We start from the raw sequence: 21,019 nt of genomic DNA, 5'->3' as shown, positions 1-21,019 counted from the left end.
CGTCATGTTTCGATTTTGCGATTTGATGAATTTCCGCGACAGACATACCGGTTGTCATATCAAGCCGAACAATAATTTGGAGCTTTGTTGTGAATTCTTTACGAGGCGCGTGAGAAAGTGGTGCGAATTTAGTGGGGATCCACGTACGCACCACCGTGGCTAGCTCCGAGTTCCGGATGGCAGCATGGCGCACACCGTCGCGAGGGGTAGATTGAACCGCTCCGCACCCTGCGATCAATAAACTCGCCCCGAGAGGGAGCAGCCCCGTGACGAGCCGTTCAACTCTCCGCCACATTTTGTCTCCCTTCTCCCTTCTATATCTTTTCATCCCCTCTCGCGATCGCTTCCTCCCCGACCTCCTTCCCCCCTGTTCTCCACTTACTCGATTTTCTTCAGCCGTAACCCTTGCTATCAGCGATTCAGCACGTGCATTTCTATTCCGTTTCGCAACGAGATAGCGCTTTCGCGTTCTGCTACAGATTATCGCGAATCAGCGAACGCCAAATAGACTCCTGGCTTTTCTTTCGCTTTTTTAAATCACCATCTGTTCTTACGAAGCGTCATTATTGCGGGGAGAGCAAGTTGTAGGAAATATATTTCGCGGTTTTTTATATTAGACATTATTTTTAATTATTGAAATTTATTTCAATTTTATTTTGAATTATAAAATGCAATTAAAGTCAGAATCAGAATCAGCGGATGCCAAACAGACTCCTGGCTTTTCTTTCGCTTTTTTAAATCACCATCTGTTCTTACGAAGCGTCATTATTGCGGGGAGAGCAAGTTGTAGGAAATATATTTCGCGGTTTTTTATATTAGACATTATTTTTAATTATTGAAATTTATTTCAATTTTATTTTGAATTATAAAGTGCAATTAAAGTCAGAATCAGAATCAGCGGATGCCAAAGAGACTCTTGGCTTTTCTTTCGCTTTTTTTAATCATTATCTGTTCTTACGAAGCGTCATTATTGCGGAGAGAGCAAGTTGTAGAAAATATATTTCGCGATTCTTTATATTAGACATTATTTTTAATTATTGAAATTTATTTCAATTTTATTTTGAATTATAATGTGCAATTAGAAAAAGATTACGATATTGTTAACGAGATTAGTCCAGAATAACATTTTTTGAAAACTCTTGAAAGAATAGGTGATAATAAAGATTAGATAACTAGTTAGATAAAAGATTAGATAAAAGAAGCTCTTCAATTTTTTATCATTTAATTACGCACAGTAACAAGTTATTTAATCATAATCAAGTTTTTTAATCATTTAAGTACACACGATTCATACACACTAACAAATTATTTTCTTTCCTTTTAAACATGTAATTTTTGCCACGTGATTGACACAAGGGAGAATTCACAGACATCTAAAATCAAAATTTATTAATATATCAGACAAATTTTTTGATAGAATAGAAAAATTGTTAAATAATAATTAGTTAGTTTTGAAATATAAATCTTGTTATTCTTTCAAATCATATGATTATGGTTTCTACAAGCACACAAAGAACGACCGATTACACGACACTTTGGAAGTCGTAAAGATTAGCCTACGTGAGTTCTTTAATACATGTTTAAATGTCGCACGCGTTGAAAGCGATAGTGTCTGTAATAGTTATCAACCAAACAACACGTGAAATTAAATAGAAATTTTTTAGCCGTAAATTTATCTGTCAAATTTTAGCGTTTTATATAGTTTAATAATTAAATATAATAAATATTTTAAAAAAATTTTTTTATTAGAATAAAATACCATCGAGGCAAACTATCGGCGATTGTCAATGAACATATTGTTCAATCAGTGTGATTTTCTGTGAAATCAGGTGAAAATCGTAAAAAGAGAGAAGAGTGCTCTCGGAAGAAACGAGATAAGGATGTGGCGAGAACATCCAGGCGGAGGGTATAAGATACCCGTCAACATCATCGCAATGTTTCTGTTAACTGCTGTCCTGGCATTGACAACTGGTGAGTCAACATTGAATTAAAAGATCTTATTCACACTGAATTCTTAGCGTGACTTGGCAATAATTACCGAGAAACATTGATGGATGTCGGTCGTGCGACTTGCATCAAAGAACGAAAAAAATGCTTATACGAGAAAGACAGGCCATGACTTTTGTACATAAAATTTTCACAAAGCTATACGAGTTTTAAACAAGTGCATAAGTCGCACATTGAATATTACCGCGATTTCTGACATGCTTCAGAGTTGTTTCTTATGTATAAGTTATCTATTTAACATACATTTGAATATATCACTACAGCATCTTGTAAAACATGCATCTCAGCGTATCAAACTGCTTTGTCAGCTGACGCTCCGTTCTCCATAATACGCGTGCTTAGTACATGATATTATATCTCTAAATGTTCTTTATTATTAGGAAAATTATATAATAGAAAACATTTAGTCTTTAACAAAAAAATTTATAAATTAATAATATTAATTTCCCACTACCACATATACACACACATGTGCATATAGAGGTATATATATACATATATCGCACACATATATTTGAATTTGCATTGCAGGTAATTTCCAAAAGACACGTTGAAAAAAGATAAAAAATTATTATTTTTGAAATTTTGAATTTTTTTACATATATGTTTGATTTTATTAATTTTGTTTGATGAGAGCTCAAGATTATAAATATTTATAATCTTTTTTTAAATTTGCCAATCGATCGATTAACAAATTCGCGAATATTCAAAATATAGATGCCACCTACATTTCATCAAATAGGTAAAATTCTCTGTTAAAGTATGAATAAGGATTCGCTTAATAGACTGATTCACCTGGTGGCGAACATTCGCGATCGAATGCAGTTCTCTCCAAAGCATGATGTGAGCCTGCATTCTGAGAACAGCAGCTGTTCCTTTCCCTTGATCTCCTCATCCCCTTCATCTTAGTCTTCCCGCCGGCAGCTGCGCCTCGTGATTCGCTCGTACCTATACTCAGGACCTTTCACGGTCCCAACTAACCGCCTGTTAGGTTCAAAATACGCGGATGTGAGATCATGTTAAAAAAAGCAGCAGCGCGGACCGTTATAGTAGATCACAAAGAAGAACAACAATCCTAAAATAATTTTTTTAAAAACTCGCGGTAATCTAAGACAATTTTATAATTATATTTTTGAAATGTCAATCTTATTGTTTGCTTTTACACTCAATAAAAAAGAATATAAATAAAATTTAAATAATTTTTTAACATGTTTTTTTGAAAATATCTGCAATGCAAAATAAAATTCAAATAATTATGTTAAAAAAAGCAGCAGCACAGACGATAGTGAATCACGAAGAATAAAAACAACAATAAGAAATTAATTATTTAAAAATTGTAGTAATCCTATTTTAAATTATTGTTTTCCTTTAAATAAAAAACAAAATTAATAAAATCAAACATATGTAAAAGATTTTAAATTTTGATACAACCGAATGAGATGCTGATTATAAATATAAGTCATAATAAAAAATTTGACTGTCAGACTATATTATATACACATTAATAAGTAGATTTTAATATAACATTATTTGTTAAATTTTAATAATCATTGTATTGAAAATCAGCTGCATTATCTATTCGGACCAGAAGAAACCATGCTTAAAGAAACATTTGTTATTTTGGTATCTAACAGGAAGTCTTAGAAATAGACGCAGTAATAGAAGCCGTATAAGATCCGAAGAGTCTGAGTTTTATAAGAATTTCTTCAGACTTTATCTGCCTACGCGAAAATATTATGTCCACCTTCGCAATTATCAATGAAGTGTTAATAAAATATTATAATTTTAATAATTATGTAGCAAAAACGCAGTATCTTTTATTTTAAAATTTTTTGACGAAAAATTAGAAAATATATGTAAGAAAACACATGAAAACTAAATTTATGAGAATTAAATTTATATTAATTAAATTAAATTGTATTAATTAAATTGCATTTGAATTGATTAAATTAAATTTAAATTTAATTATATTTGTTTTTCTAGCATTTTCATCCGATTAAAAATAATTAATTATAACAGATCATAATAACAAAATTTGAGCAAAAATAAATATATACGAATCTATTAAAAATTATTTTTTTTATGTCTCTATATATAAGAAATTTTAGACTAATAAAAATCAAAGCAAAAGTTCCATCAAAAGATTGCTCAAACGACTTTATGATTTCGAAATATTTCTCATTATTATGCATGTCACAGTGTCTTACACTTCGACACATACAGGCGCGAATAAGTATGAATACACACGTGAGTCGCACGTGCGCATGTGTGCGTGCTGGAAATATATTCGATGCAGCGTGTCCGGACGTTTCAAAGCTATCTCTATATATAGATTACAGAGCGGTTGTCGACCGAGAAGAATCTCGTCTTTCATCGGAGATGCATAAGAGTTCAATCTAAGAAAAAATTTTTACAATATACTTTTGCGACCGATATCCGTCCATATACAACGTGTACTACGATATAGCCACAATAATACTGTGAGCTATTATCACTCCGTGTTTGTGTCGCATGAATAACGCAATCCTTGGATTATAAATTTAAAATGACCATTGAAACGTCTTGTAAGCAATTAATCATTATAATATTAATTTAATCCTTTTGACACTTTTGGTACCTGATGCTATTATAACGTTTAAATGTCGTCTAGCTTAACATAAAGATACTTAAGACAAAAAAAAAGAAAAAATATTCGATCCAAAAGAAAAAATAAAAATATAAGCTATACTTATATATCTTTCATGAAAAGTAGTAAAAAACGTGTGATACTTTATTCATTTCCGTATTCTATTTAATCTATCTGTTACAATTGAATGCAACTCTACTCAAGGAAAGTTACAATTGGCATGAATTGCAAATGAAATGGATCGCATGCAAACGTAGAAAGCGCGAGATAAGGACAAAAACGATAAAATTGCGAGCTGAAGTTTGAGTAACAGAGATAGCGTAGATGTACAAAAATTCTGAACACCTGTTCCTTATACCTGTGTATGTTTCTCGTCTTTCACTTCAACGGCGCACGCTTCGCCCAACCGGTTCTTCGTGACTTGATTTTATGCTGCAGGTTTTATTTGCTCTCGCTTTATTGCAGCCGTCGTCGTAGGTGAATCAGTAGGTGGTTATATGGGAGGAAAGTAGCACGGTAAACTGTATAAATTTTGAACAACAAAACGAGCGACTTGCATGACTAATAATTACTTATTTACATTCGCTACAACTTGTTGCAAAGATGTTGCAGTTAATTATTTTTATAGATAAAGAAATAAAGATCGTGAGAAATTTTTTCTCTGAGATAAACCACAAAAATCCTAATTAGATAAATAAAAAATACCATTATTTTTATGTTATATTGAAATTACAAATAAAATTGCACAATTATTTTAAAAATTATTTCCTATAGTTCATAATATTACAACATTCTTTTTTATTAAATATAATGTGTAGGGTTTATGCATTTGCAATAAGTTTACAATAAATGTGTGTCAATACATAATTTTCTATTGACGGAAATATTGTTGCTATCGATGATACTAGCAAAAACCAAGGGCGCAACTCTTTATGACGGAAAAGGAATCACGCATTGTCGTCTCCCTTATGCTCTCGTGACGTTGATCGCATATTATTCAATAACAGGTCCGACAACCTGTTGTTTGCTGCAATTGGCAACGCGCCAATTGAATGTGGGTGTCGCATATCCTGGTTGAAATGGATGATAAGCGAAACTCGAAGACACGAGACAAAAGGTCTCATCGTTTGCGATGCTTTAAATTAATTGACTTCCACTAAAATTCTCACAAGTTATTAAGTGTTTCTCATATTTTGTTCTGTTTACAGAGCATTTCCTCTTTATTGCTAAAGCACTATAACTTTTGATCTAAATTGATCATTATTATATTTAGAAACATTATTTAAAGTCTTGGCATGTCATCTTTAAAATTATGTATTATTTGAAAAATTAATAAAACAAGCGACATTTAAAAAAATCCAAGATAATTATCTTGGAAATATTATAATTACAGAAATCTTTTTAAATTTAATAGATTGAAATTTATAATCTTTCCAAAATTCTGCATAAAATTGATGGAAATATTTACATTCTGTTTGCAGTTGTTTCGGCTGAAGATGTATCCATGGGACCGGTGTTTGTCAAGGAACCCCCAAATCGAGTCGATTTCTCAAACGGAACTGGAGCCGTTGTCGAATGTCAGGCAAGAGGAAACCCTCAACCGGATATCATCTGGGTTCGCTCTGATGGAACTGCTGTAGGAGATGTTCCTGGGCTGAGACAGGTGATTATATCAAGTTTTTGACTTATTTTCTTTGTTTGAAAATACAGTAGTATAATCTCCAAAATTAAATTTTATTTACGATCAATTTTAAATTAAATTATGTTCCATTTGTTAAACTTCTGATTAATGTTAGCAATGGATATTTTCAATTAAAAAGTAGGCTTTTTAATAATTAAAAGTAAACTTTTTTACATGTAGGATGATGAATTTCTTTTAAATAGTCGCTAACTAGCCATTTTAATATCAAATATTTTTCTGTATTGTGTGAATGAAATCATTAAACACTCGTGCCTTTCTACATTCATTCACGCGATCATGAAAAACGCGTTAATTATTTCCGATTTTACTACATGAATGAGTTTAGACTATTATATGATTATTGGTCCCCCTCGTAGGTTTTGCCAAACGGAAATTTGGTATTCCCTCCTTTCCGCGCTGAGGATTATCGTCAGGAAGTTCATGCTCAGGTCTACAGCTGTTTGGCACGTTCCCCCGCAGGTTCGGTACACAGCCGCGATGTCAACGTGCGAGCTGGTGAGTGTCATTTTAATATTTATTTATTAAATAATTATCGTTTAGCCATCTACAATAATTTATAGCAAATGTTCCAGAAAAGCGTAGTAATTCTAATTTTAATTTTAATAAATTATCTGACAAATTATATATATATATATATATACAATTAATTTCTGAGAGAAAAAGATTTACTTTCTTTATATTTCATATTAAAATACATGTGTATGCGCAGATAATTAAATCTGCAATTAAAAATGTGAAAAAAGATAGAAACAATTTGTTGAATTTTTAAAATTGAATGCAATTTGATAACTGTTATTAAAATTAAGGTCAATGGTATTATATGTGTGAAAATATTTTATATGGTAAAATTAAATTGTTTTTTTAGCAATTTTTAATCAATCGCTATTCAAAATCTTTAGAAATAAGTAAATAGAATCCTAAAAAGCAAATTTGTATTAAATTTTCAAATTTAATTTAAATTCAAGTTTATAGTAATTCTAAATGTTAGAAATTGTTTTTATCAATTTCTTATTTGAAAATAATGATAATATTTAAAGTTAGAGTAATATGGTAGGAATATAAGATGGCTAAACATAGGAAAATTTAAAAGGTATTATTTTCAGCTAAGCTGGCTATTAGCTGATTATTAGCTGGCTAATCGTGACATATTTTATCGTATGTTTCTTCCACGTTTATTCGACGTTATTTTTTGGAAGAACTTTAATTTTTAAAAGACATTGTCTATCAAATAATCATATAATTCGATTAATAATATTCGATCAAAATGCTACATTGTATTGCTCTTTTAAACATCTTACAATCTCTGCCGCCGCCGTTTATGCGAATGTTAGATTCGTTCTCCAGTTTCAATTTGTTTGCAAGTAATCAGGAAATTACTTTTTACGACCGATGTAATCACATTTCTACGTGATCTCATTACATTTCTTGCGAAATTGAAAATACTTCTTCATATGCAGTGAATCACATGCAGTGATGTCATTAGATCTGACGTCACGTCGGCTTATCGACCAACACAGTTTTCAGTAACATCTATGTCTCTTATTAATTAAAAATAAAATGTATATACAATAACATATATAATTTATATATGTATTATATATAATATATATGATATAAAAATATTATTTGCAGAGTGATACGTTTTATTTAAATTATATTTCTTGATGAGAGTATAATAACAATTATTTAGCAACTAGTTATTTATTTAATAATATTAAGAGTTAAATATATATATTGTAATTATAAATATAATAAAAAAAGAGAGAGAACAAATTTTTTTAATAATATTTCTATAGTAATTAGATTGAATTTTGAAAAAAATATTTGCTTCAAAAAATATATTTGGGAGATTCTTGTAGACTTTTATTGAGGCTGGAGCGAAACACGTGTTCGACACATTGTGAACGTTATTTTCTGTAAAATTATAGTGGTGGCGCAGTATTATGACACTGATGTCAATAAGGAATACGCGATTCGTGGGAACAGTGCCATTTTGAAGTGTGTCGTTCCCTCTTTCGTCGCCGATTTCGTCAAAGTTCTATCCTGGCACACAGATCAGGGAGAGGAATTCGTACCTGGCGATGACTTTGGTATCATTTGATGCATTCAATCAGTGAACTCAAATCGATCTCCTTATATTTTTGCGGGCAGAAAATTTCGTTGTTGCATCTTTGAAGGGACAAAATGATTCATGACATGAATTTGAACAGCTATTACGATTCATTATGATTTTATAATCGTAATTTTTAAAAGGTAGAAAATTCTATAATAATATAAAAGCCTTGCACAGACATGATTTAAAAGTGCATTTTTGAAAAAAAAGAAAAATATAATAAAATTATTGCAATGTCGTTGGAATTATATCGACATTATTTCAATTGATTTACGCTCATCACAGAGGCAATTAAGAAATAATGTCATTATTCGCTCGTATGTTCCACTTCGAGGCCACAAATGCATCGTGTCGTTCGGTTAAATAACTGACACCATCCGTGTGACTCGGCCGCTTCTCATATATTGATCTCAATTGCCACGGTGGCGAAATGCAAACCCATTTGGAACGCGAAAGTATATGGGTCGCTCACTTTCCACTTCCACGGTCAACACGTACAAACGCAAGCATCGTCATTCGTCTCGTTAAAGTTATTCCCAATTCGATATATCTAACGCGTTACCAGAAACAATCGGATATTTGATCGATGTGTCTGCTATCTCTCTTGTTTTCCTATTAAACCACACGAATATTTGTTTCTGGCGCGACATCTGTTTTAAATGCATCAGTTTGTTTAAATTTAAATAATATTTACTTTAGTCTCGTCATTTAGGGAATCGATAGTATATATAGCATAATGCTAAAATTTAATTTAGTTTTGTTATAATAATAATAATATAAATAAATATTTTTATAGTAAAATATCTTATAAATTAATTTTTCACTACAACATATATACGTGCATTTATTAATTAATTACTTATAAAATTATAAAGCATTTTAGTATGTCACTTAAGGCCATTGTAATGCAGGCAGTTCAATTTTCTGAAACGCTATATTGATCAATATAAGCGTAAATGTATCGGGGTTGAACATCAATCGATCCTATACCCTCACGACGCCCGGTTGTCGGCGACTGCAATATAAGATGCGACAACGCGGACTATTCTGCTCGCAAAAAGATGGCAAAATGTATCACCCAAAGCTGTCGTCAACGTCGTTTCATTCGGTTTGAATGAAAAATTAATTTCTTGCGCGCGCGCGTATTAAAAGTATCATCTGTCATCGATATACATATATATCTTTGCATTGAAAAATTACATTTTTAATCGAGCAGTTTCAAGCAGAGTCGTCATAAAATAGAAAAAAGGAATATTTTGATAAATGTGCATTTGCAATCATTGGAAACTAAAATGGACACACAAGTGGACGCTTATCGCGCAAAACGGCAGAAACGAGCACGCACAGATTATTTCGCCCGTTCATTGCAGTGGTGCATCAGTATTATCAGTCCGAAGTCAACAATGAATACGTAATACGCGGCAACGCGGCCATTCTCAAGTGCAGTATACCAAGTTTTGTCGCGGAGTTCGTTCAAGTCGTTGGTTGGCAGGACGATCAGGGGAACTCTTTCGATCCGGATCAGAGCAATGGTATACAATCCGAGATTTTTAGGATATTTAGGGAAGTCGAAACACGCGTGGGCAGCGAATGATAAATTAGTCAACGTCGTCGATAACGTTTTCTACGTAACAGATTTTTCTTTGTCGCGAATCTCGATATTTCATTTGAATTGATTAGAAGTTCAGGTGAAAGGAAACAACTTGAGACATATTAAATTTATTATTTCTATCTTGATATTTTAATGTGATTGGAAAGCTTCTACACGTATTAGAGTGTTTAACGTTTTATTTAAGGACGCTATATGTAACTGCTGTAATTTCTTAGGTACTCTAAATCCGCGAGTCCTCTATTTATTACCTAAGAACCAGTTTGCGCAATTACATAGCACAGTGGAGCATCAAATTGTATAATGTTAGGTGTTAGGCTACAATAGATTGCGATCTCTTTGATCGCCTAATTTCCTTCGGAGAAATTCGGTTCATTTTTACGAAATGATTAAATCAACGCGCATAACAAGATATTGTCTTACTGACTCTACAATGACTTGCGCATCATAATTATTGAAGAATGTTGCAGCGTCTCGAGCCGAGAAAATTGATTCTCCTCGATTAAGCACGCCGACAACGCAACTCGATGCGATGTTAGGAAGTGTGCGATGCGCGATATAGTTACACAATGCGCCATTATAATATTATCTTTGCCATTATCTTTCGCAGTCGTGACTCAATATTACGAGGCGGAAGTTGTATCGGAGTATGTAATACGTGGAAATGCGGCTATTTTGAAATGCACCATACCGAGCTTCGTCGCCGAATTTGTATCGGTCGAATCGTGGGTGGGAAGCGACGGCTCAACCTTCAAATCATCTACTGATTATGGTATAGCACATGTTTCCGTCCATTCATTATACTTATTATTTTATCTTCCCAGAGAAAAATTCCTTCCTAAGAGAGAGATAACATGCCGGAAAGAGAGAGATGTTATGCAATTTTATTCATCATGAGGAAGATAATACTGATTATTTTTATTAATTTAATGAAATATAGAATGATAAAAAACTACTATAATTTTTGCTAGAATTCTGAAAAAAAGATTAGCAACTAAAAATTCTTTTATTCGTCATAATATATATTATCCTTTTTTTAATAATTATTTAATACATGACATAACGCGGTCATTCTCTAAAATAATTCTAACATTAAGGTAAATTCTTTTCCTCATTTGAAAATAGTTTGTGTCATATATATGTTTTCTGCAAATTAATTAATTACTTGAAAGCATCTTGATTAATTAAATGTGTAGGCGTTGCACAATTTGTGTCATGACTATTATGTCTGATGAACATGTCAGCCGATAAATATATATATAATGAATACACAGGGCGAGGAAATTCTCTTTCCGGTCATATCACCCTCTGTGTCCATGCTACTCAGACACCTCGTCCCCTTGTCCAACTTTGTCAAAGTTCAAAGTGGCACGTGGTAACGATTCGTTTCCGCCGGCCGCGCGGTCTGATAATCTGACAGCGGCTGTGAACGGCGGTGGCAGTACATACATACATGAAGGTTAATGAACTATCCGGTGACTCTCTCTCACGCCGCGAATTACGACAGGACTAAGAAAATAAGCCGACATCGTATTCACGACGAGCGCGAAAGTTTCGGGAAGCTTAGCCGAGAAGCTGCGCTGGGGAACATTTTAGACTGAATTACGCAAAAATGTATGAAAGAAGGAAAAAATATTTTTTTGAAATTGTTGCTTTTTATTTTTTGTGACTGCATTATCGTGATTTATTACGGCCGTTCCGCATGAAATTTTCATGAGGCACGGAAATACAAAAGATTGCAAACAGTTTCTTCTGCATTTTTTTAATGTTACTGGTTACTTTTAATAACTTATTGGTACACCGTGATATTTTTAATTAACAGTTTGAATTTTTTTATCCATGAATAAGCGACAAATCAAATATTTAATTATATCTTTTTATGGTCCATTTGTGCAAATTTCTTTTCCATCTACAAATAATATGACAAATTAAGAATAACGAATGAAAAAATAAAAGAATTATTTTGCATAAGCTATATTTAAACGTCTAGATTATTTTTGACGTCTTTTATGCGATATTATTAGTTTTATTGAATAGTTGTTTACTTTAATTTGCAATCTCCACATAGTCGTCACTCAGCCTTACAATCCGGAGATATTGACCGAATATGTTATACGAGGAAACAGCGCGATCTTAAAATGCAGCATTCCCAGTTACATCGCAGAATTCGTTACTGTCGAGGCATGGATTCGCGAAGATGGAGAGGTTTACCTTCCGGAGGATCCTGCAGTCGTACAGGGTACTGCAGATCCATCCTCAATTATTTTAGGCATTTCACCAAAAATTTGTATATGAATTAATACATGTTAAATATTAATTTTACACAATAAATTAGATTTGTTGTGATAATTATTTTAATAGAAAAGGTAATGAAAGAATGATTCGAGAATTTAAAATGCTAGAGTTGTTTAATTTAATTTCTTAAAAACTTGAAAAAAAATTGATCTTATCTCAAAATTAATAAAATTAAATTCAGATGAACTTTTTTGGTTCTTCAGAAAATAAATTATACGCATTGCGTTTAATTTTTTTCTTTGACTAATCATATGCAAATTTGTTGTGAAAGACGTCAATCGCTTTGTGTCCATAACATATGTCAATAACCAAAATAATATATTCACACTTTCTCTTACAATCCTATTGCGAGATTTATGCAGTACATATTTTATTGTCCATGAGCTTTAACTCCTTGAGAAATATGCATTTTTATAAAAGTGAAAAAAATCGATAACTATACCATGCGATGTCTTCTATAAAAGAGATAAGAAAAAAATATTTTGAATTTTTGTTTCATATACAATTTATGAATGAATTCTGTCATCATTATGCAACAAGAAACCTGTATAGATGGTCGAATTATCGAAGAATGTTTCATTTTTCTCCGCGTTTGAAAGAATTAACACATTGTCCGCGCCGGCAGTCGTTTCGCAGTTCTACGTCACCGAGGCCGAGAATGAGTACGTGATCCGGGCTAACAGCGCGATCATGAAATGCAAAATACCGAGCTTTGTATCCGAGTTCGTCCAGGTGGATCAGTGGGTGGCCGACGATGGGACGATTTACATGCCCGGACAGGAATACGGTATGATGCCGGTCGACGCCGATGTAGTATGCGTTGTTGTGACACTCGGAACAATTTCTCTCTGTATTCTCTTTTTTTCCTCCGTATTCTCATTTCCCTCCCTCGAATGAATTCGCGCGCACTTTCTTCTCATTCGCCCCCCGACAACAGCTGTCGGCTGCAGCACGCGGTTATTCCGGACTTTTACTTTCGAATCTGCTAGTTCAGTCTAGTATAATTGATGAGAAAGAATTGCGTTTATAGGCAAGTAAATACGGTACAAACGTCGAGATGGACATGTAAGAGATTACGGCAGAATAAATCTGAAAGCGATAGTTTCAGCGATGCATAAAATGATTTTCTCTGGGTTCAGTTTGAGTAGCGCGCGTCAAAAGCAAATAAATTCGAGATGACAAGCTATATGTATGTGATCTCTTCGAGAATTCGCGCATTGCAGTGGTCCAGCAATTCTACGAGACGAGGGTCATCGACGAGTTTGTCTTACGCGGAAATGCGGCAACTCTGAAGTGCCTCGTGCCCAGCTTTGTGGCGGATTTCGTAGATGTGATTGAGTGGCAGGCTGAGGATGGCTCCATGTATAACGCGAATAATCAGCAGGAAAAGGGTACTTAGCGTTATGCCGGTTACACGAAATTAACATTATAACGGGATAATGGTGCTTTAATTTTTTCGACATAATTTTTCATTCTGTACAACCCTAAAATTAGTTGTTCTGCAATTTTTTGTTATTCACCTTTTCTGGATGAATCATTTTTTTTCAAAATATTTTTGTGCGCCCTTAAAACCTGTCAATATATTTACTTTCACGATGAACCACCTTGCAAATTGAATTACTATAGTACTCAGATGGGTAGAGACAGTTCATTCGTGCATATATGACGCACATACTCACGTTGTTCGGCAGGACGCGCATTTTCAGTGAAAAGGAGGGTTCATGGTTGATGGAGTGGAACGCGGATCTTGCTCGGAAAGTTTGCCCTTTCCGATTCAACGATCGGCAAGGGTGAACAGAGGCAGAGCATGCGGCTGACAGTGATTTCGTTCAGTGTGATCCTTGGATTAGGTTAAGCCGGATTAATCGGGCCGTGAAGCAAATTAACGCCCGCGCGACCAGCTTGATCCACTTTCGGTAGAGAACGAGAGAGAGAGGGATAGAAAAAGATGATCGTTAAAGGGTTATTCTCGGCAACGTAATCGAATTTACTTTACGGCCGCGATAGTCAGTACCCGAAAATATGATATTAATTAATAAGACATGTGACAAATATTATGTATTAAATTTTGTTCCTATATTATGCTGCGATGTAAATAATTGTAATCTCGCCTTCTTGTCTAATTACGAATATTATTGTCTATTATATATTTCGAAAATAGTAAAATCTTTTAAAAAATTAAAATTTATGAAAAAAAAATTATGACATAATTTTGAACAGTATCAGGCATAAAACTTGGTATCTGATTGCTATTATTTTAAAAGATGAGTCATTCAATAATCGCTCGTACTACTTTTCTTGATTACAATATTTCAGTATGTCTCTTATCCGCGGAATGAAATTGCCGTGAAATTAGAAGATGAGAGCGCGAGTTTACTCGTGGGCATAATCTGCAATTGGATTATATCGGATTAATCGGATCGGTGTCCATCGTGCAATCGGGATTTGCTGCGCTTGATAGAGGCACGACCGGAAACTAGCTGCAGCAGCAATCAGTTTGCCGACAGCCAGGTTCATTGAAATTTTAATCGGGGAGATCAAAGCGCGCGTCGCGCCGGTTTGACACTTGCAGCTAGAACAAACGCCGAACTCTTTTTTCTCTCGCTTCATTGCAGTGGTCGCCCAGTACTTTGAGGTTCAGGTTTACGATCAGTTCGCGATACGCGGCAACGCAGCTATTTTCAAGTGTCAAGTTCCTTCGTTCGTGGCCGACCACGTGGACGTGGTGGGATGGATCGATTCTAACGGCGGCAGTTACGTCGCCGCCGAACAATCATATGGTAGTCCAAAATTTAAAAAATGCACATATTGTATCGTATTTTTTTTTTTTTTTTTTTTTTTTTTTTTTTTTTTTTTTGCAAACCGGAAGGACACAGGTTCCTCTTGAAGAAGACGCAGATCCCTAAACAAGAGAACTGGCTTAATTATTGAGTTGTTCAACATTTTGCGCGCACTTTTTCTCCTTTCCTCGACATGTTTATTTGGTTTAATATAAAATGCATGTAACAGAGAGAGATATCATATGTCCCCGAGTATATTGTTAGCGTTATGTACCTACGCGCAACCTGTTTATTGAATGTATGCAATGAATTGTAATGTTGAATATCGATCGTGTCTATTTCAAGACCGGTAGTGCGACCAGTTCTCTTTGACAAACGCAGGAATGTATTCTTCATAGCTATCCGCGACAGGATTTATTTTAATTCACAGACAGGTGACGATGACGTGAATAAAATGCTGATAATAATATATCTTATCGAACGGAGTTTATCGAGTTATTGGAAATAGTTATAATTATGTACAAATTTGAGAGACTATATGTCAAAATTATTTGTCGAGCATCAACTTTTATTATAAATTTCAGTACAGTTTAATTACATAATTATAATATATTAAAATATGTTTATGCTTAATTTAGCAAGTGGGTAACCGGTTTTGTCACAGATATAAATAAGATATTTATTAGCATAAATTTTATTTCGTAATATTTTGTAGTGATACGAAATATCGTAATATTAGCGTTGCTCGCTACATAAACATTCTAAGTGGATTCGTTAAAGCGTGTAATAAATTCAATATTTTATCGGCTAATAAATCGTTTGAATTAGTATGATAAACGTTATGCACAATATTTTTCGATCCGACTTTTCCGAAATAATAAATAAATGTTGACTTCTCAATATATCTTCGAAATGTAAGCCAACTTTTTTATAATCCAAATTCAACTAAAAAAATACTGTGAAATATTGCATAATAAATTGAAACTGAAATCAGGTTATTTAAAATAAAAGTTTTTAAGAACTCGCATACAGTTAAACATATCGTAAACATGTAAATAAGATCAGAAACAAAATCTTAGGCTTCGAACAAATATTTAGCTAATTAGAATATACAATATTCAGCTACTAATAATGATTAATTAATATAACAAATTATTAATTATGATTAAGAATAGTAAGAAATATTTTCAAATCTGAAAATTTAGTCATTTGCAATATTTGATCATAGTTTTATTCAATTTTTGCTATTACTGCAATCACCAATCGACGAACGATCGACATGTCCTGCTTGATAGGAGATTTGCGTCTTATGGTAAAACCGGAAACCGGTGTCTGGTTGCAGTTGTCGGGCAGCGGTATGCAGTGAACGTGATGGACGAACACGTCCTTCGGGGGAACGCCGCAATTATCAAGTGTCACATACCGAGCTTCGTCGCCGAATTCGTCGAGGTTGACTCTTGGATCGAAGACGAGACTACTGATATATATCCTAGCGCCGATTACGGTACACGATGCATAATTTCATGCACATTTCATGTCATCCTCATTCTGCTCGAACGTCGCGTGACTCTTCCATTTCTAAAATGCTCGCAATCTGCAAAATTGGTACATCCGCAAAATTGTCACATTCCGTAAAAAATTATCGAAAGATAACCGCATGGAATGTGTCCTATGAATAGAATTATATTCTATTCTGTATTTCTTCTCATTTATGTTATTCTATTATTTTGTGAGATAATATTCCTGAAGTATCTCTACTTCTTTCTTATACATTCGTATTACGGTAAAATAACTGTTCTTTTTTTCGCATTATTCGTTCTGTGAGAGCGATGCATTTCGAGCATTCGGTAAACTCGAAATTACGGTGCTCGGTAAGCTATTAGTATACCGCAATGTGGTTCAAGGATTCTCTCATGAGTCGTCCGATCATCATCCATAATGATACTCCGCTTGACGATCGCTTTCGTATTTATGCAAAAATTATTCCTCGGCTCGGCCGTGATAAATAACTATGCGACCTTCAATTGCAAGATCTGCAACACGATAATTTCATACAAATTTTAACATGGAAACGCAAACAATAGGGAAAGAGAGAATGGCAAAGGAGAAGAAACGAATTTGTTTTCGGTCGACAATAACTTAGTTGCCAAGTGGCAGAAATATAAATCCAGGTCGTCTAAATCGTTCCATCGGCCTCCGCTCTATCGACCAAGTAACCAATCGAACCACGCTATTGTATCACGACACGCGTGCAAACTGCAAGATATATGTTTCCATTTGCAATCGGACGTCCCTCGTTTCAAAACTGCCGTGCAATGCGGGATTCTATATATAAAAAATTTATACGACGTTGACTGCCGCTGCTCGCGCTGTTCCAGACTCCCTCTCTTTCCCTCCTTTCCGCCGATTTTTTTTCCGGTCATTCGATCGGTCCATCCGTCTCTTCTCACCTGTGTCCTTCTCTATGTGTGATAGTAGTAGCTAAATGGTTATGGATACCGCTTGTGTATGATTGCATGTAACTAGTTCGCCTATCCAGGAAGTCTCGTTTGCCAATGAGAGTTGGCCGCAAAAGCGATCAGATTCGTTAAAGGTGTTGAAACTGCACAGTTTCAACCACAATATAGAGAATAACTTTAATGGGTTAACAAACGTTTCGCTGTATCTCGTTTATAAGGGTGAAGATAATTTGCGTTAAATGTTACTGTATACGTAGATATTTATTAATTTAACTACTGAGGAGATTTAATGATGAAATAATGTGAAAACGTCTTTAAAAACGTTTATTAATTATATCTATATTGCTAATAAATTTTATAGATTTTTTTACGTAGAATGAAATGTAAATGTGCTATCTTATACCGTCTTCATTTTTATTATAACAAACACAAGGAACAGATTTCCTGGATGCTTCAATGAGTACGAGAATGTTGCGCGTCGTGTATTTTCACTTACAAAGAAATAATAGCGTGATTTCGCATATCTTTCTTATGCGACGCAAGATTCTCATACTTGTTGTTTGGTGAACGTGCTTGGATTTCGTAAAGAATTCTTATTCTTCGAATTCTTATTCGTCGAATGTTGAAATGGGAAATTGACGAAGGGTCCGTGACGATTCAACGTTCGACGAAGGATATTGCATGGTTATTAATCAAGACAGCATTATGCTCGAACTACAGATCTCACAATTTTATATCTTTGTATTTGTTCGAGCATCGTGCGATTGTATCGTACACGTCAGGATAATCGATTTTTCCTTGGTGCTATATGATAATAAATATGCATACATAATTAAACAGATAATCAATTAACATTGACATTGTGCTATATCAAACGCGGTAATCAGCTGATCGATTATCCTGACGAGTCACGTAGGAGTGAGACTAATGTGCAATGACTAACGTGTGCGATTTTGAACGGGTTTAGATGGAAAGTACTTGGTGCTACCATCCGGAGAATTGCACATCAGGGACGTCGGACCCGAAGATGGATACAAGACTTACCAATGTCGCACGAAACACAGACTCACAGGCGAAACTAGACTATCCGCTACGAAGGGACGTCTCGTCATTACTGGTGAGTCAAAATACAAAAGTGTCTTATTTCTTTTATACGGAAATTACGATTCTGATGCAGCATCAATCTGTTTAAAAATGTTTCTCGATAATGTCCTTCGATGTTGGAAGGGTTTATAACAGTTTCATTAATTAACGTTTCGTATTTATTTTTCAAACGAAATCAGAATCGTATTTCTAGTTTCGGACCTGGATACCATAATTACATACTTTTAACTTAATTGCAGTGCTATTTTATGTAGAACAAATATTTTTAATTATAAAAAATAATTTTTAATTATAAAATCTATTTCTTTTTAAATGAGATTATTGTCGCGTAACGATTCAATTATCTATTGATTTAACGTACATAAATACGAAAACTTAAAATATTATATGACAAATTTATAATATTATATTAAATGTATTAGTTCTAATATATCTCTTATACATTCAGAAAATTTTGAAATATTATCTTTTTAATGCTTTAATATAAATTATTCATTGCGAGGTGTCTGGGTTCGGAACTATCATCCAGGAGACAATTGATTTTCTATAAGAAGACTTTTACATTTAAGGTTGATATTTTAAGCAAGATCATTATTTAATCTATGTTAATTTTATCATTGTACAAAATATTTTCATATTGTTGGAAAGTCGGTTGTCTCTTTGGATCTATAATCACGTTCAATGAACGTTTGGGCCAACGAGCTTGATCGACTCGGTTTCTTCGAAATCACGAAAGGTCAATTGTTAAAAAAGGCTACGTTTACATCAGCCTTTGAACTTTAGAAAATTTTAAAGAAGTCGAAACATATATTTGACATTTAGCACGATCAAGCTCGCGGGTGAACCTGAATGCTGGGACAGGGTACCCCTGCGGGCACGCGCCACCGCCTCGCCCAAAACTCGACTCTTGGCATGATCGGTTTCGAGAATAATAATTGTTTGAAGAAAGATAAATGAAAAAAAAGAAGAACCATGTATATATATATATATGATTTGGGTTTGCGAAAAATTCTTTCGACGCTCCGCGGCGCCTTCCGCGATCTCCGGGCTCTGTCCTTCGCTCTCGCGTGGTAAGTTTACGGAACATGTTTTTTCAGCCGAGAACTTCAGCGTATGGACGTTCAATAAACGTGGCACTGAACGCAGCTGAGCTTGCGTTCTGTCCTGCTAATTAGGTGAAATCGATCGAATCATTATTTGTCTTTACAGCAAATTAGCAATATTTAAACCTTTAAATGCGACAGTGGTATCAGCTATGTCTCCCCTTGTTCAAAATATGAGAAATATCGCTGCACTTTTTACTTTGCAATTTTTTTATGAAAATTATAAACTCTACCTTAATTGCACATGGAAGTGAAAACATATAAATATTTATTTTTAATTATACCTTATTCGTGATTTTATATATATTTAACTCAACGATTTATCATACCCTGTAATTCAGTTAATCAAAAGCCAAGTAATTCTCTTTAACATACTCCAAAGGACTCTCCGCATTGCAATGCGACATTGAATGCAAAATCACTTTCGCTTCGCCACTCTCGCATAGCTATTGAATATTAGGATAATCGGCAGGATGACATCGATAAGCGAATCGCTTTGTTCGTACGAGGCGAGCCGCGCAAGCAAACTTGTCGAGCCATTGACGGCGCGCGATGCAACAATTTAGAAGCTAACTAGAGCAAGATGCAATATAGCCGTAATAATGGCTGATTAGTAGAACGAATAGGGCGGGCTTGGCAAGAGCTTGACACGACTCTCCTGGTTTTTCGTTATGCAGAACCCATACGATCAAACTTTTCTAGTACAGACAGCTTAAACGGATTTTCCGTAGACTTGGAAGGCAATAGACGGCTTTTGTGCGCTTCTCAAGGATTTCCTGTACACAAGGAAAATTCAAACTATTTTTACACGAAACTACTTGCATTAATATTTGCTATAGAATTTATATATATTTTTATATATAAATTGCTTAATGACGAAATGATGAAAAATTAAATACTTTTTTACGAATACGAATTATTTATACTGTAAGTAATAATGAAATGGACACAGGATATAAATATACATATATAATATCGGATTAATTAAAATTGAAAAAACAGATTATTAATTGTTCCTGCTTAATAATAATAAAATTATAATTGTATTATATTAAGGATAACATTTTTTTATTAAACTAAATGGTCCCGATATATTATACTCTGATTTTAATTAGACTTTTATTATTAAACGAGATTTTATTTAAATGTATATCAATATACACAGAATTAGAGAAAATAACTTAGGAAATTTATATAAATTAGATGTTTTTAATTTATATG

General features: G+C 33.9%; 1 protein-coding gene across 50 annotated transcripts in view; it reads left to right on the top strand.

Annotated features, from left to right (window-relative positions):
* The window catches only part of Dscam1 (Down syndrome cell adhesion molecule 1), a 69,853-nt gene that overhangs the window by 912 nt on the left and 47,922 nt on the right, over window positions 1-21,019 (top strand). For 36 of the 50 annotated variants that reach the window (XM_085482312.1, XM_085482305.1, XM_085482335.1 and 33 more), the window contains exons 2-6: window positions 1,830-1,971; window positions 6,115-6,296; window positions 6,692-6,830; window positions 12,126-12,296; window positions 18,559-18,708. In XM_085482312.1, the coding sequence (XP_085338438.1) occupies window positions 1,881-1,971; window positions 6,115-6,296; window positions 6,692-6,830; window positions 12,126-12,296; window positions 18,559-18,708 (733 nt within the window). In that variant the 5' untranslated portion in view covers window positions 1,830-1,880. Of the gene's footprint in view, window positions 1-1,829; window positions 1,972-6,114; window positions 6,297-6,691; window positions 6,831-8,263; window positions 8,426-9,818; window positions 9,981-10,667; window positions 10,830-12,125; window positions 12,297-12,977; window positions 13,140-13,575; window positions 13,744-14,967; window positions 15,133-16,474; window positions 16,637-18,558; window positions 18,709-21,019 lie in introns of all 50 variants that reach the window. The other 14 variants (XM_085482318.1, XM_085482314.1, XM_085482338.1 and 11 more) reach the window with 6 other exon arrangements.

The sequence above is a fragment of the Nylanderia fulva genome, unplaced genomic scaffold (genome assembly GCF_048542155.1).
Source record: "Nylanderia fulva isolate GAGA-0341 unplaced genomic scaffold, ASM4854215v1 Scaffold20, whole genome shotgun sequence".
Lineage (NCBI taxonomy): Eukaryota > Metazoa > Arthropoda > Insecta > Hymenoptera > Formicidae > Nylanderia > Nylanderia fulva.
This window is presented reverse-complemented; position numbering and strand designations above follow the sequence as displayed.